The sequence below is a fragment of the Orussus abietinus genome, unplaced genomic scaffold (genome assembly GCF_000612105.2).
Source record: "Orussus abietinus isolate OABI.00-Male unplaced genomic scaffold, Oabi_2.0 scaffold43, whole genome shotgun sequence".
NCBI lineage: Eukaryota > Metazoa > Arthropoda > Insecta > Hymenoptera > Orussidae > Orussus > Orussus abietinus.
In genome coordinates, this window is record NW_019394351.1 from 647,024 (window position 1) to 661,880 (window position 14,857).

Genomic DNA, 14,857 nt, shown 5'->3' on the forward strand with positions numbered 1-14,857 from the left:
ACAGCCTAAACTTCACGTTGTAGAAAAACTTCGGTGTGGACCACTATTTAGACCATGACAGCTGCACGATCAATTGTCAACATTCGGTTGACAGGTCTCTCTTGCTCCATCTGCGAAGAACGAGTCTGGTTAGTCTGGATAGTCGCTAAATCGTAAGTGTAATCAGCATGCCTTCGAAGTGTGGAACATCTCGACTCGGAATCACGCGCGAGACATGCTCGAATGGTTTGGCATCTGTTGTTGCAGTTCCTTCATCTCCTGTATGTGTTCGGTGATTGCCACAGTTTGGGTGAGTCGCTTTTTCGTCTGGCCCAGAACCTCTGTCAAGAAATTTGGTAGCTTAAGGGGATATGAAAATGGTCTTTAAAGGATCTTATAAAATTTCTTTCTGAAATGGATGTACTGAATCGTTGTTTCACGTAATTGCAGTGTTTGTCGCCCCGGCGGACATATTTCCGCGATGGAGTTAAGCCTGACAGAAACTCCAAAATGGAGAGACCCAACAGCAGATCAGACATCGAAGGAAAGAAAGACTCGATGTGCAGAAACAAGGGTGGCGGAGCTGAGCCCCAACTTTGCTCGATGGATGACAGCTGTACATCATGCACTTGCATCGGTCAAAATTTCATTCGAGAGCCTTTTTCACATGTCCCTTATGCTTCTAATCCTGGGTACGGAATGCCAGGATCCTGTCGATTACCTTGTCAGTTGACGACCAACAGTCCCTGCTGCGTCATGTCTGGCAGGCCAATTTCTCATCCCAATTGCCGACCAATGAATTCAGACATATCGTGTCGTCCTGTTCCTACAGAGAACGATATTAAGAAGACCATCGATGAGTATAACACTGTGTTTAAACAATACAATGACCTCATGACGAAGGAAGCTATACGACTGGAGACCAGAAGACTGGAGAAATCAGCTTCAAAGACGTCTTCGTTTGGACTGTCTGTATCGGCAGCAACAGGCATCGATGATTATGAAATTAACACACCTGGAAATGGAGAAAAAATGCCTGTCAAGAAAATGAAGGGTAGTAAACGTCACAGGGAGAAACAGAATTTACCCAGTAAGTCGAATGGCAAACACAAAGATCGGTCTAAGAAGAGGAGTAAGGAACGCGTTAAAAACAGAAGTAGCAGAAATCGTTGCACCTGTAAACCGAAGAGTACAACAAGCTCTAAGTGCTGTTGCGAGAGGAAGGACCCTGACAAAGTGAAAAAAAGTAACTCATTGAATGTGCAAATGAATGCCGTCGAGGAACGAAACGAGAGAGAGGAACCGGATCTTTGTTGCGAGTCGATTTACTCTAATTTTGTAAATAACAAGAAGTATCCTTCTCGACAGTCCTCGTGGCTGCAGAAGGCAGTTCAGAAGGTACGGGAACACGTGCGGAAGGATGAGAACGATCGTTGCTGCATCTGTAATAGTGTCGGTAATGATAAATTTAATCACAGGATGTCAAGGAAAAGAAGTTAAGATCTAACATTAAAATTGTTCTACTTTACAGGTGCTGCTCGATCAGTTACCATATTATAACTGATGCTTACGATGCGGTGTTTTATTCAGTTTAAAGTCAAATAACGGTTTGACTTTATTGAAAATAGAAGATAAAACCACCTCAAGGTGTGCAGCATATATAATCCATGTGTCGAACACCTAACTTTCCATTAAAAACGCGTTTCCCAACATTTCACATTCTGTCGAAAAACGTGTAACAGGTGCCTCCTTGTAAAACCGTCCACTGTTATAATATACAATTCACTTTTCCTTAATTAGTCCATCGAACTTCATACATATTTTTAATGGACAAACGAAAGCGGTATTTAGTCCATTCAAAAGAATGTTAGGTTATAAACCGGAGCATAAAATTGCTGGAATCCTTGAAAGATCATTGTTTGATTATTGGTTATGCTCCAGAGTCTTCATCGCGCAGACTATTAATGTCAACTTATTTTCCTATCTATTGCGACTAGAGTATTGAAGATTTTTTCATTGCCAATTTTTTTACGGCTTGTCTTATATCCATATTTATATCTAGAGCTATTTTGCATAGTTTGAGGATAAGTTCATTAGTTCCATCCTGTGTGTTTGATCAGTGGAAGAATAGCTGATTTGAATCTTGCGTGGGATGTTCACAGATTCAAATTTGGCGGGGGCTGGCGCATAACGAAACGTACATAGTACGCCGAAATTCTGGTAGATGGCCTCACCGCCGCGCAACTTTTCCAACGCGGCCATAATCTGCGCGCGCACGCGACTGCTTGTCCGATCTTGTATTCGCACCGATTCGCACGCATTCGTCGCGAGAGACCGGAGGACCTTCGTCGTGTCGGCGTCGCGGCGTCGCGGACTTTACACCTAAACGCGCGGCTACCCCGGTCGCGCCACGCGACCGCTCGTCCCGGCTGTTCCTCGCCGGCCGCTCACCCAGGATCGACGTAACGGTGCGTCCCCTTGTCATCGCGCGCCTCTCGGAACACTATCACCTACATCAGGTCGGCCATTGTCTTGTCTGCTGCTCTTACTAGCCGACCCTGACTGGGCCTCGCCTCTTCTTCAGCTCCAACCTCGCGCCCGAGGCCGCGGCGTCGCTTTCGGCGCCGGCTCGTTCAGAATAGTCGTTAAGAACTTAGTTTAAGCATTTTTAAATATGACGCATGCCTGCGAGCTGCCTGGGATGACGTTTCCACCCATGCCGCTCCTCGAGGACGCGCCTCCGATATTAACCTTCACGCCGTTTAATGCCAGCGGGTTTAAATGCACCTGTGGTAATAAAATTTGACGATAAGGGTATCGCTGTGACTTTGTTCATGTAATTAATGCTTTGGCTATTAAAAATATGCCAACGAGAGTGCGATTCCTATCGAGGATATATCTGCTTTTAAATTTCGTGCCTACTTTCGATTATTGCATTGTTTATTGCCAGTGGGCTTAAATTCTCCAGGTAACAAAATGTTAAGATAAGGATATCGTGAATTTGTTTACATAATTAATATTTTCTTAATTAAACACATGGCTAAGAAAATTGGTACTCGGTTCTGACTCGGTGAGGAGGCATGAAGGTTTAACCGTATTTTATATTTCGAACGAATCTAATATTTTGGATGCATGTCTCAAAGCGAGCTTGGTAGAAACTTGAATGTAACGCTACGATGATAGTTTACTTCGGGTAAGATGTATAAAGATATCGGAGCAAGAGGGACGGAGCAATATGAAACGGCTTTGTAACGATTGATTTAGAACTGTGCAAGGAACGTCTTGAAGGAGATCACCGAGAGAGGAACATTATATTTTAGACTTCTTTGTGCCTTCTTAAGTTGGAAATGTAGTTAGGAAGCTCTACACCTAAAAGGCACTTTTAATGTTAAAAGTGAGGTTATTAGTATAGACCTTAGAGAGATTAGACTTTAATTGTGTCTGTAATTATCGTAAAAGTCTCAGTGAAAAATCTGAGATAATAAGGATTTATCTGATATTCTATGTCGCATATATTTAAATTACAATAATGTGTTTTTGATGTAAAAAGAAAAGAGCAATTGCAAACAACATTTTTGTAATTATGGGCAGAACTTCTTTGCTTTGCACAGAGCTTCGCACTGCATATTTAGGCATTCCTTGGAAGAAATGCTTCCGTTCTCACATTAATTAGACCGTTTGCTAATGATTTCCCGATAATCCGGACGCAATCTCTAGATTAGCGGTTTTTGGAAAAAGGGAGCCTTTAATTAGAAAGGAATGAGGAATGCATTCCGAAACTTTCCAGCTAATTATGCGCGGCATTTGGATGATTCACCTGCTTCCAATTAGTCCCATTAGACTTAACAACCTTTTGGAGAGATTACTCTTTTCACTTTTCCAAGAGCGCAGAGGGGATCTCGATTAACAAATTATTAAATTAAATTTCTTGACTTCGATATGATTGAACTATTTTATTTAATCAATTTATTGTTAAATTTCAGAATGCTTGGCGACGTGGTTGGTCCTCTGAGAAGAGCAGAAGCGCAAGGGAGTCTTCGGCAGTGCTCATCGTCAAGGAAGGGGTAGACCATGGCTGAGGGCAGGCTGGGAGGCCTCGAAGGCTGCTGAATCGAGACGTGCTCGTCGTCGCTAGTATCATTCGAAGCAAGTTTCCTTGGAGGGTCAATGCTAAGAGAGATCGGCAGGCTTCCAGGAAACCGAAGGAGCAGCCACGCGGCGCGGACGCGACTCTTCGGGCAAGATTCGCGCTCGCGCTCGCCTTCGGACCTGCTAGGGATCAGGACTACTGGACGAGTCCTGAGAAATAAGACTACGGCTGCGAGGAATGCAGAAACCAGGACAGTGGACTGCGTCTGGGAGACAACTTCGGAGAAACTATGTGGAGCGGAATGTACTTCATCGAAGACTTTGAATTAAAGAGTTCATCGTGCTCTCGTGTCTGCATCGGCTGAATGAGTCCTGAGATTTAGGAAGGGAAAGCTTATCAGGACCGTGGGAATCGAAGCACAGGGTTATACCTGGAAGACTACTTTGGGGAGACCGTAGAGTGTAACCCACTGCATCGAAGAATTTGAGTAAAGAGATCGTAATTGAAAGTTCATTGCTGAGTCTGTGGATATTCGCCGTGAGCTGGAAGAAGGGGACAGAGGACTTGACGAGCAGTTTTCGAGGATTTCAGAAGAAAAGCACGGTTTTCATCGGGGCACACAGGCAGATGGGAACCGCTCTTCTTAGACCGAACTGGATGGATGAGCGCAAAAGACGACAGCGACGACGTGACATTCGTGACCGATCGGTAGGGCGATCTTACCGACTGGCTAGGCTCTTCGATCCGATTCGGCTAAGGAAATCCTATCAAACTGGAATTGATGGAGTTGGAGAATATCGTCGCGAACACTGTTTACCTCAAAGCGAGAGAAGGTTCGTAGAGTTGTAGCTACTTCGGTGTTTCTCGTGTAACTGTGTTCTAAGTGGCTTCGATTCTCTTCTCAAGGTGGTGGTGACAGCAACAAGGGGAAAAGCAAAAAATGGCGGAAGATACTGCAGTTTCCACACATATCGCAGTGCATTGGCCTAAAAGATAAGTTAGGTAAGTGATATGGACGTGTCATGCTCTACTTTGTTTGTAGAAGTTTCCTTCGGAGAAAGAGAAATTAAGGGGACGTGAGGACTTGGTAAATCGGGGCTTAAGAAAATTGAGTGTTTGTAATTTGCTGTAATTCCATTCGATTATATTCTGTCGATGGCCATTTTTCTTTTTCTTTTTCTGGGAAGTGATTTTGTTTCGCTCGGTGTATAAGTTACATTCTAAATGATGGTTCTTGTCCGTAGACATCAAGTACAGCTATGTGGTGGACCAGCAGCCAATCGGTAGGCTTCTCTTCAGACAATTCTGTCAGGACAAGAAGCTCGCTTACCATCGGTACAACCTCTTCCTAGACGCCATAGAGAAGTATGAAATCGAGATGGACGAGAACAGGACGGAACTAGCTAAGGAACTTTTCGAGATGTACTTGAAGAACAACGGGTCCGAGGTGGTCGACATTCTGAACGACTCGCTGATCGCCCAGTGCGAGGAACGACTCGGTTCGGGTGGCAAGGAGCTCTTCGTCGAGATCGCCCAAACGGTGAAAGCTTTCTTGGCGGGAGAGCCTTTCTCGGCTTTCCTCAACAGCTTGTACTTTTACAGGTGCGACTTCCCCTTCTAAAGTGTTCCATATACAATTTAAAGTGGAGTGAAACCCAAGTGTTGAAAGTGTCAGGATAATCCTTAAGTGCTCATGTGTCGATGTTGATTTAATACCCTTAAAACAAAGTATCTTATTAGACTCGAGTGATGTGAGGGAGGTTTCACTCCACCTTAAGAATCCTTCGACCGAGTCCCATAGTTCCATCGATTCCTCAAGGACTCGACAAGTACCTTGAAAACTGGGACGCAAAGATGAAGAAGCTCCACCTAGTTTCTAAAAAGGAATCCTTGTGCTGATTTCAGGTACCTCCAGTGGAAATGGCTGGAAGCACAGCCAGTGACCTACAAGACCTTCCGGATGTACCGCGTCCTGGGGAAGGGAGGCTTCGGCGAGGTCTGCGCCTGCCAGGTCCGAGCGACCGGGAAGATGTACGCCTGCAAGAAGCTGGAGAAGAAGCGCATCAAGAAGCGAAAGGGCGAGGCGATGGTCCTGATCGAGAAGAACATCCTCCAGAAGATCAACTCTAAGTTCGTCGTCTCCCTGGCGTACGCCTACGAGACCAAGGACGCCCTCTGCCTGGTGCTGACCATCATGAACGGCGGCGACCTCAAGTTCCACATTTACAACATGGGTGGTGAGCCGGGATTCGACGTGAACAGGGCCAGGTTCTACGCGGCGGAGGTGATCTGCGGTTTGGAGCATCTGCACCTGCGCGGGATCGTCTACAGGGACTGCAAGCCGGAGAACATCTTGCTGGACGACCACGGCCACGTCAGGATCTCCGACCTCGGCCTCGCCGTGGAGATCTCCGAGGGTGACACCGTGCGAGGTCGGGTCGGCACCGTCGGCTACATGGCCCCGGAGGTCATAGACAATGAGAAGTACACCTTTTCGCCGGACTGGTTCGGATTGGGGTGTCTTCTTTACGAGATGATCGAGGGACAGGCTCCCTTCAGGGCCAGGAAGGAGAAGGTCAAGCGCGAGGAGGTCGACAGGCGCGTCAAGGAGGACCAGGAGATGTACTCGCACAAGTTCACCGAGGACGCCAAGAACCTCTGCCAGCAGCTCCTGAAGAAGAGCCCGAAGAACAGGCTCGGATGCAAGTGCGGCAGGCACGGGGCCAAGGAGGTCAAGCTGCACGCTTTCTTCCACTCGCTCAACTGGAAGAGACTCGAGGCCGGCATGTGGGAACCTCCCTTCATTCCGGATGTGAGTCGGGATGCTGAGGAGATTTTATTCTCATTTTTTAATTTTTTTTTTAATGTACAATTGTGTCTTTGTGGGCTTTTTTTATTGCGTATGGGGTATCGACTATGCGCTCGAGTATGACGCTAATAGAATACATGGATGCGCGACATGGCGAAAATTGGACATGCTCCATGCGACATGGCGAAATTTGGACATGCTCCATTCGACATGGCGAAAATTGGACATGCTCTATGCGACATTACGAAAATTGGTCATGCTCGGTGCGACATGGCGAAAATTTGACATGCTCCATGCAACATGGCGAAAATTGGACATGCCGATATTTGAGCGCGACAAAAATTGGACATGCTCCACGCGACATGGCGAAAATTGGACATGCCGATATTTGAGTGCGACAAAAATTGGACGTGCGAGTTCGCAACATGAAAGTGCGGATACTCGGATGAAATGAAAATTGAACATGCGAATTTAAATATGCTTTTATATATTTGCAGCCTCATGCGGTGTACGCGAAGGACGTCCTGGACATCGAGCAGTTCTCCACGGTTAAGGGTGTTAACTTGGACGCTACGGACGACACGTTTTATAGCAAATTCAATACCGGCAGCGTATCCATTCCATGGCAAAACGAGGTAGAGCTGGAGTGACCCATTTTCTAATTAATCCTCCCGTCTAGAGTCAATGTACAACGCTCGTTTCAATTCCAGATGATAGAGACTGAGTGTTTTAAGGAGCTGAACGTCTTCGGCCCGAACAACACACCCACTCCGGATCTGATGATCAACAATCCCCCGGCGAACAACGAGGACAGAGGGTGCTTCCCCTTCAGGAGAAAGGTAGTCAAGGAACCAGCCATTTTTATTTTCAACAAGGGTTGGGCTGACTTAAGTCGCTTGATTCAATCGGTCGACGAAGACCGACCGCTTTGTCTGAAATAGTAGGTCTGAAATTTGGAGAACTTCCGTTTCAATCCGTTTTGTCGCTTTCAGAAGAAGCAGAGCGCACGGACCAGAGAGATCCCGATCTCCGAGTGCCACCTGATGGAACTTACGCAAAGCCAAAGCCAAAGCTCGGAACTGCCGGCCAGCTGATCCAGGACCGAGTCCAGAAGGGAGGATACACCCTCGTCGGCGACGTCCTCGTCGCGGCGTCATCGGGGAGGCCGCTCCTCGCGATGCTGCTTCCGCTTCAGGAGGACCTCCTCCTCCAAGACCTTTAATTTAGACAGAGTTTAAGCCCCGGAGAAGCAACCGCTGCGCCATCTCGCGGGAGAACCGCTCGACTTGGAGATCACGACTCCGGGCGAAGTAGACGCTTCGGACAATGTCTAATCGAGTCTGAAATTGAACCTCTAGGCGAGGTCGATACCGCTTCCGCTTCGGGGGACCTTCTTCTCCAAGACCTTTAATTTAGACTGAGTTTAAGCGGCCTCGAACCATGAAGAAGCGGTCGCTTTAGACGATATCTAACCATGTCTCACCAAATCGAACCTCGAGGTGAGGTCGAGGTTGCCCCTTGCGACCCTGCATTCGCTTAAGAACCTCCTCCTTTAAGGCGATGTGAAAGTGGCCTCGAAGAGGTTTTCTTTATACAACTTTTCTCCCAACTCGGTTCACCGAATAGTTTGAAACTTTACAACGTGAATGAAGAGACTACTAGGAAGGTCCTGAAACGCATGAAATTTCAATTCTTTTCAAATTTCTTTATAGGTATTTTAAAAATAGTTTAGAAAAAATGAAATTTCGGGAGTTTCAGGACCTACCTTAGGGTCTCCGTATTCACGTTTTAAAGTATGAAACGATTTGAGACATCTAGTTCATAGAAAAGTTTTATGAACGATTGAGCTTTCGGATGCCACTTTCACACCCCCTTAAGACCTTACATTTAAAGAAACGTCTAAGCGGCCTCGTGTCCTCAAGAAGCGGACATTTTAGACATCTAATCAACTATAAAGTCGAATCTCGCTCGTCGGCTCTGAATTTAATTTCGAGTAACTTTTCTTCTTTTTTTTTTTTCTCTCTATTTTTGCACAAACGAGCCCCCGATGAGAACGACGTAGGCGATGCATTTCGGGATCCTGGTCCTCCTGCTCTCCTGCGGGACTTGTCAATTCGTAACACCGTGTAACTTTTCGTTAGGACGTCCTCCGTAAGCGCTACAATTTTAATTTAGGATCTAGGAAGTCGGAATGCTGACGCGCGCGCCATGTTGAAACGTTGGTAACGCGGCGTCGTATCGCGTCTCTTTACACGATCAAGGGATGTGTCTTTTGTTGCTCAAAAGTCGCGCTAAAGCCTCCCCTCTGATAAGGGGGTGGATCTACGATGTAAGAATTCCCCGGGATAATGTTTATTCGCACAATGGACACGATAAGAATGGTATTTTCTGCGGCCGGCGTTAAGGCGGTACGAAAGTAACGTATGTCGTTTAGGGAAATTTTTCCTTTTTTGGGCCTTTCGAATAGGGTGAAATTTTTATCACGGAAATGTGGAGTCTGTGGAAATGATTACAGGCAAATGTTTGTGTGCAAACTGTGTCTGTAAGCGAATTAAAAATCTAAAACTTCGTGGCCGACAGGACCTTCCTCCGAGCCTCCACGCTCAAGCGGCAGAATGTCGAACTAATCGGTACTTGAAGTAAAATTTCGGAAATTGTTCCCTAAGATTGTCACTTTCGTATCGCCTTAAGGTGAAGCACGTTAGATCGGCTGGAAAGAATTCTGATAACTGAAATAACGCTATCGTATGGTCTCGGGTGGAGTTTTTTCTGGCATGTCTAATGTGCCGTATCTTTTAATAATGTCGTAGACTGCGAGTCGCGTACTCCGAAATTAGGTATGATTTACGGAAGAGCGGATGTCTCGTTTTAGTGTCGGACTCTGCGCGGGCAAGCTGTACATATGATTTTTTACATTTTTTTACGTAATAAAATCACCGACTCTCGACCGCGTTATTACTCTTCCTCCGAGCAGTTTACCTTAATTTAGTACGTGCAACTAGTTTCTTTTCATTACCTTAATCTAAGTCGGTTAATCAGAGCATTAAAGAGGAATGAGACAATGTTGATGGGATGAAAAGAATCCGTGCAATCTAAGGGGATGTCAAGCTTTCGAAAATCTTGTCTTAAGGTGATATGAAAGCGTCATTCTATATATATATGTATATATAAAACCTAAATGTTTATTTAATTTTTCTCCAAACTGGGTGCACCGAATCATTCGAATCATTAACACGTGATTATGAAGGCCCTTTTCGAGGAATGAAATTTTGCAAGTTTGGAGGCGAGTTTTATAAATGTTTTTACGTTTCATTAATGTAGAATTACTAACGCCTTAAGTCGAGTCAGTCTATTAATTTGTTAATTAAATGTTGGAATCGGTTAGAGCGGATTAATCGTTACTTGTGCAGCCAGATTTAAGGGAATTCGAGAAACGAGCGTACAATTTAACGAAAGACCTTTTATATACATTGAATACTTTTTATATATACATATATGTATTGAAGCATTAATTTCTTTCTACGCGTCCTCGAAATCGCAGAATTCGTTCTCAATGCCTCATTTTTACTGTTAAAATGCGTCTTTGACATTCTTTGACGGTAAAAGTGGGGCCTTAAAATTACCCTAAAAGTTGTACATACATTACATACGTGTAAGTACTTCTTAACGCATTTAAAGAGAGACTGGAAAATCCCCTCTCGATTACGTTTCGCTCAGGGATTTATTTTCGGTGACTCCGGTAAATTCTCCACATTAATCATTAATGTGATTAATTTTTTGCAACGACTTTTTCTAATGGAATCATTTTTTACGATACCATTTAACGAGCATTCGTCTCTATTCGGAGTTAATCTGCGAGCGACCTCCTTTTGCGGGGACAATTTTCTTTGTTTCTTTTTAACAAATCACAGGCACAAGTGTACAGACAAATTGTACATATTCCGTTTCATTAATTTTTTTATTTTGTTCCTCCGACGCTGTACATATTTAATATACTTTGGCGGCTTTTTTTAGGAATCGTTCAAGATTGCGAAGGATTTTTCGGCGGATAGGAAAGGACTCTTCAGGGACAGTCGTCCCTCCTCTTGTACTTCTTTTTCTCTTTTTGTACTTTCCTCTTTTTATAAGTGCGGGAGATGCGATGGAATTGGTTTGCGAGAACAATTGATATTGATTTTTTGAGCGGACTCATTCGAGGGCGGATGTGGTTTTGTCATTTTGGTAAAGGCGATAATTAGGCCTGTAATTATGAAAGTGGTCTCGGTACTCCTTTTATTATTTAAAAATTAAATCCACATCAGTGCGATTGTAGTGCATGACACTCGAAGTTTATCCCCAAAATTCGACTCGACTTCTTTTTTTTTTTTTGGTGGTTTTTTTACTTTGACCGCTTTTATAATTTATGGTACATTTCTCTGCGTTTGCGTGAATCTCGCGCACGCGTGTAACAAGCGTATAGTACAAATTAATTTGTTAAATTAGCGAGGTAACTTTGTTAGGCGGCAGTTTCGCATTGTCGTGCACTGAGAAAAAGGTGTCATCGAATCTAAGAAATATTGTGTCAATTTAAAGGATAATTATTTCACTCAAACTGGAGTAAATTCTATGCGACCTTAATTTAATTTATCCTGGGCAAATAAATTATTCCTTGAAGTAAAAAATATACGAAGGAAGGTTTCTTTGGTTCGATGACATTTTCTTTTTTTTTTTCTTTCTTTTTTTTTCCTTTCTCGGTGTGCAACGAGGACGCAATGTCGGGAAAGTAATTTCCGTTAGTTGAGCGAAAGCATTCTTTCTTGTTCGATATTTTTCGGATCCATGTACCTTGGATATGAAAGGGAAAGGTATTAGGCTGATGGATAAGTATTGCCGCTTTTAGCGCGTAACGTAACGTGTGAAAATATGCCATTACTTATGCATCGACCTTCTATATTGCATTAGCTGCGCGATAGCGTTCCTCCCTTTTTGACGTTCGATATTTCTAGACTTATCGACGATTGTATAAGGTAGAAAAGGATTGTATTTAAAAGCTGCACATGCAAACGTGACTGCAATTACATGGACGTACTTCTCCATTAGTTTTGCGATAACGTTAGTGTCATTTAAACGTTCTATAGGAGAGTATTTTCCAATGATTTCGGGAATGCGTTTGCAACCTTTTTGAAATTCCACTTTTTTTTTTCGCGAAACTGAAAAGAAAAAGAAAGAAAACCCAAATACGGAAATTGAATTGCAAGCGCAAATAAAATTAATTACGATAAGAAAAGTATTTGCCTCTTTTCGAGACATTACATTGTTGTACGTCCATCGAATTCCGTGAAATAAAAGAAAAGTAAGGAAACAAGAAAATGCAATCGCAAGCGCAATTAGACAAGTATCGTCCATTAATTTGGCGATTTTTCGGAAGCGTTTACCTTATTTAGAAGCGCTCGACATTTTTGGAATTTCCTAAGGGAGAAGAAGATAAAAGAGAGAAAGGCAGGAGAGCATATTTTAGAAAAAGGTAGACGCTAAAGAAGAAAGGAAGAAAAATAAAAGATGACAAAAAAAGAGCCGCAAGAAACCCGGACTAAAGTCTCGATCCGCGTCCGATAGATCAGAGATATCCATGGAGATATATTTAAATATTTTGACTTTTATAAGAGGTACATCCTTTTGTACATTAAAGACTAGGGATATTAGTTAGGGGATTTTGCCAAGAGACTCGGCTGTATAGGTAGGCGACTTCGACTCTAAATACTCCTGTATTGAAATTAAACTCGACAATGTGCGATAAAAGACCGGACGTGTCAATTTTCCTCGAGCGCTTATCAACAATCTGTTTAGAGATACCTAATTCGCACATTTGTAAATTTTGTATCATGTCCACTATTTTTTTTTTCTCTATTATTCTATATATATATTTTTTTTAATTACGTTCAATGCGAGCGACCCTTCTCTTTTTAGAATTTAAGTGCAATCTTCGCCGACCTGAGCTCTGATTGATAAGCGAGTCTCGGCATTCGCTGATAAGAAATTTAATTAATTAAATTACGTTTGATTTTTTTATCTGTAATCGATGGTTATTACCAGAGAGGGGATCCCCTCGTGGTGTAAAAAATCGAGATTTTAACGAAGCTCAAGAATTATGTATTAAATATGGCGATAAGGTCCCTATCGATATATATATGTTAAATCTGAATTCAATCATAATTACTGTTAAAAGAAAAAGAAATGAGCAAATCAACGAAAAATCATGATCCCTCGGGAATTCATTAAATCCGAAATCCACGAGCGTGCGCTCGTTTTTTAAAAATCATGTCCCATAATTAATTAATATATATATTTAATTTCTAATGATAACAACCCCCAGAGAGGGGGGAATCCCCTCGTCGCATAAAAATCTCGATTGTAACGAGATACAAAGCTGAAGAATCGTTCACTGATTATGGCGATAAGGTCCTTATCACTGCTTTAATATTCTCGGATAAAATTAAATATATTCGGTATTTTGTTATTGATTAATTATTTAATTTGTGCGCCCATCATGTAATCGATGTCATTCCTCTTGTTATCACGTAAAGGAATTTTGACTGTAACGAGACGTGAACAATACTCAAGAATTATACACCGATTATGGCGATAAGGTCCCTATTGTTGTTTGATTTAATTTTTAACGCTAATTAGGTGTTAATAGCGGAAAGAAGGGAATCCCCTCGTCTCGGATTAAAAAAAAAAACAGAATCCCGGGGGGTCCAATCTGGAATGTAAAAATAGAGTTGTACGATCGAAGAAAGAGCAAAAGAGAAACGCAAGACAAAGAGAAATCACGAATCAGGCGTAGGGTTAAAAAAAAAAAGAAAGAAACTCTTTTTTTAGCGCGTTACATTGAGCGAAAGATTTATTACCTTATTACTTGTTAAATTGTTCATGTGAATTTTTTCTTGCCGATGAAATGTATTTTGTAAGAATCAGGATTAGAGCCCAAACAATTGTGAGGTAATAATTAGGTGGAAATGAATTAACAAAAATTTTTGGGAATATTAGGGTGACATGATAGGGTCATGTATATGTATATTAAAAAATCAAGATATTTGTAAAATAATCATTTTCTTTCTTTCTAATGCATTTATTGCACAGGAAATGTGACGATAACGAGTTGGACAGAGAATTAAGTGTTTTGTCTTAGTTTCATTTGATCTTGTAGTGTTGATAGTTGATAATAAAATGGTTTTCTTGGTTTTTCTTCTGGAAAGAGATTCTTTCGCTCAATGTACTTGTAGGTTCATTTACTTCCGTAGATCGAGCCAAATCATTTCTAGGTAGCTAGGTTTAAGTAATGTGACTGCTATGAATATTGTTACGAGTATATTGATAGGTAAATGTTTATGTATAAATATATAGAACCGTATAATGCAGCGTTTCCCTCTCTCCGAGTGGCTGGGAAAAAGGAAATTCCCAGAGCAAAAGGACGGGAATTCGAAAGTGCGAAAACGAGTCCTGCGGGATTTAATACCGTCGAGGGTTTGCGTATTAAATTACAATTGCCGCAAATCGACCGGGTGTGAAACGTAATGCATGCGGTGTGCGGATTTGTCTCCGGTTTCGAGTTTCCACGATTGATCTTTTTTTTTCTTTCTTTTTTTCAAATTTTCAAATACACTTTTCATTCAATTAGGATTATTTTATCCCATTAATTAATTTCGATAAATCTTAAGTACTTTTCACTGATCGATTCGGCTTAAATTTCGAATCGTCTCTGCCGGGGAAGAATTAATACCGCGTTTTCCGAATTTATTTTCAGATACACTTTTCTTTCAATTAGGATCATTTTATCCCATTAATTTATCCCGATAAATCTGAAGTACTTTTCACTGATCGATTCGGCCTAAATTTTCAAGCGGTACAATTAGTTGGAATAATTTTCACGGCTTTCTTTTGCAGAGACTCAACGCTGCGAAAATTGTTTATCGGTCCAGTCTCTCGAAATCTTGTTTAAT

The 14,857-nt window shown here is 42.5% G+C and overlaps 2 protein-coding genes across 4 annotated transcripts; both read left to right on the forward strand.

Annotated features, from left to right (window-relative positions):
• Positions 1-213: 213 nt before the first annotated feature.
• Positions 214-1,494, forward strand: LOC105703694. Its single transcript, XM_012432271.2, has 2 exons — positions 214-289; positions 430-1,494. Exons 1-2 carry the CDS (start codon positions 215-217, stop codon positions 1,477-1,479), a joined length of 1,125 nt encoding a protein of 374 aa, XP_012287694.1. The 5' UTR covers position 214; the 3' UTR covers positions 1,480-1,494.
• A 525-nt stretch (positions 1,495-2,019) lies between these two features.
• Positions 2,020-8,489, forward strand: LOC105703775 (G protein-coupled receptor kinase 5). 3 transcript variants are annotated; one of them, XM_012432425.1, is made up of 8 exons: positions 2,020-2,771; positions 3,963-4,902; positions 4,976-5,071; positions 5,314-5,671; positions 5,975-6,881; positions 7,376-7,513; positions 7,589-7,717; positions 7,871-8,489. In XM_012432425.1, exons 2-8 carry the CDS (start codon positions 4,851-4,853, stop codon positions 7,970-7,972), a joined length of 1,782 nt encoding a protein of 593 aa, XP_012287848.1. In that variant the 5' UTR covers positions 2,020-2,771; positions 3,963-4,850; the 3' UTR covers positions 7,973-8,489. The 3 variants fall into 3 exon arrangements, with proteins under 3 accessions (XP_012287848.1, XP_012287846.1, XP_012287847.1); XM_012432423.1 differs by having other exon boundaries at positions 2,020-2,498; XM_012432424.1 differs by having other exon boundaries at positions 2,020-2,447.
• Positions 8,490-14,857: the final 6,368 nt, after the last annotated feature.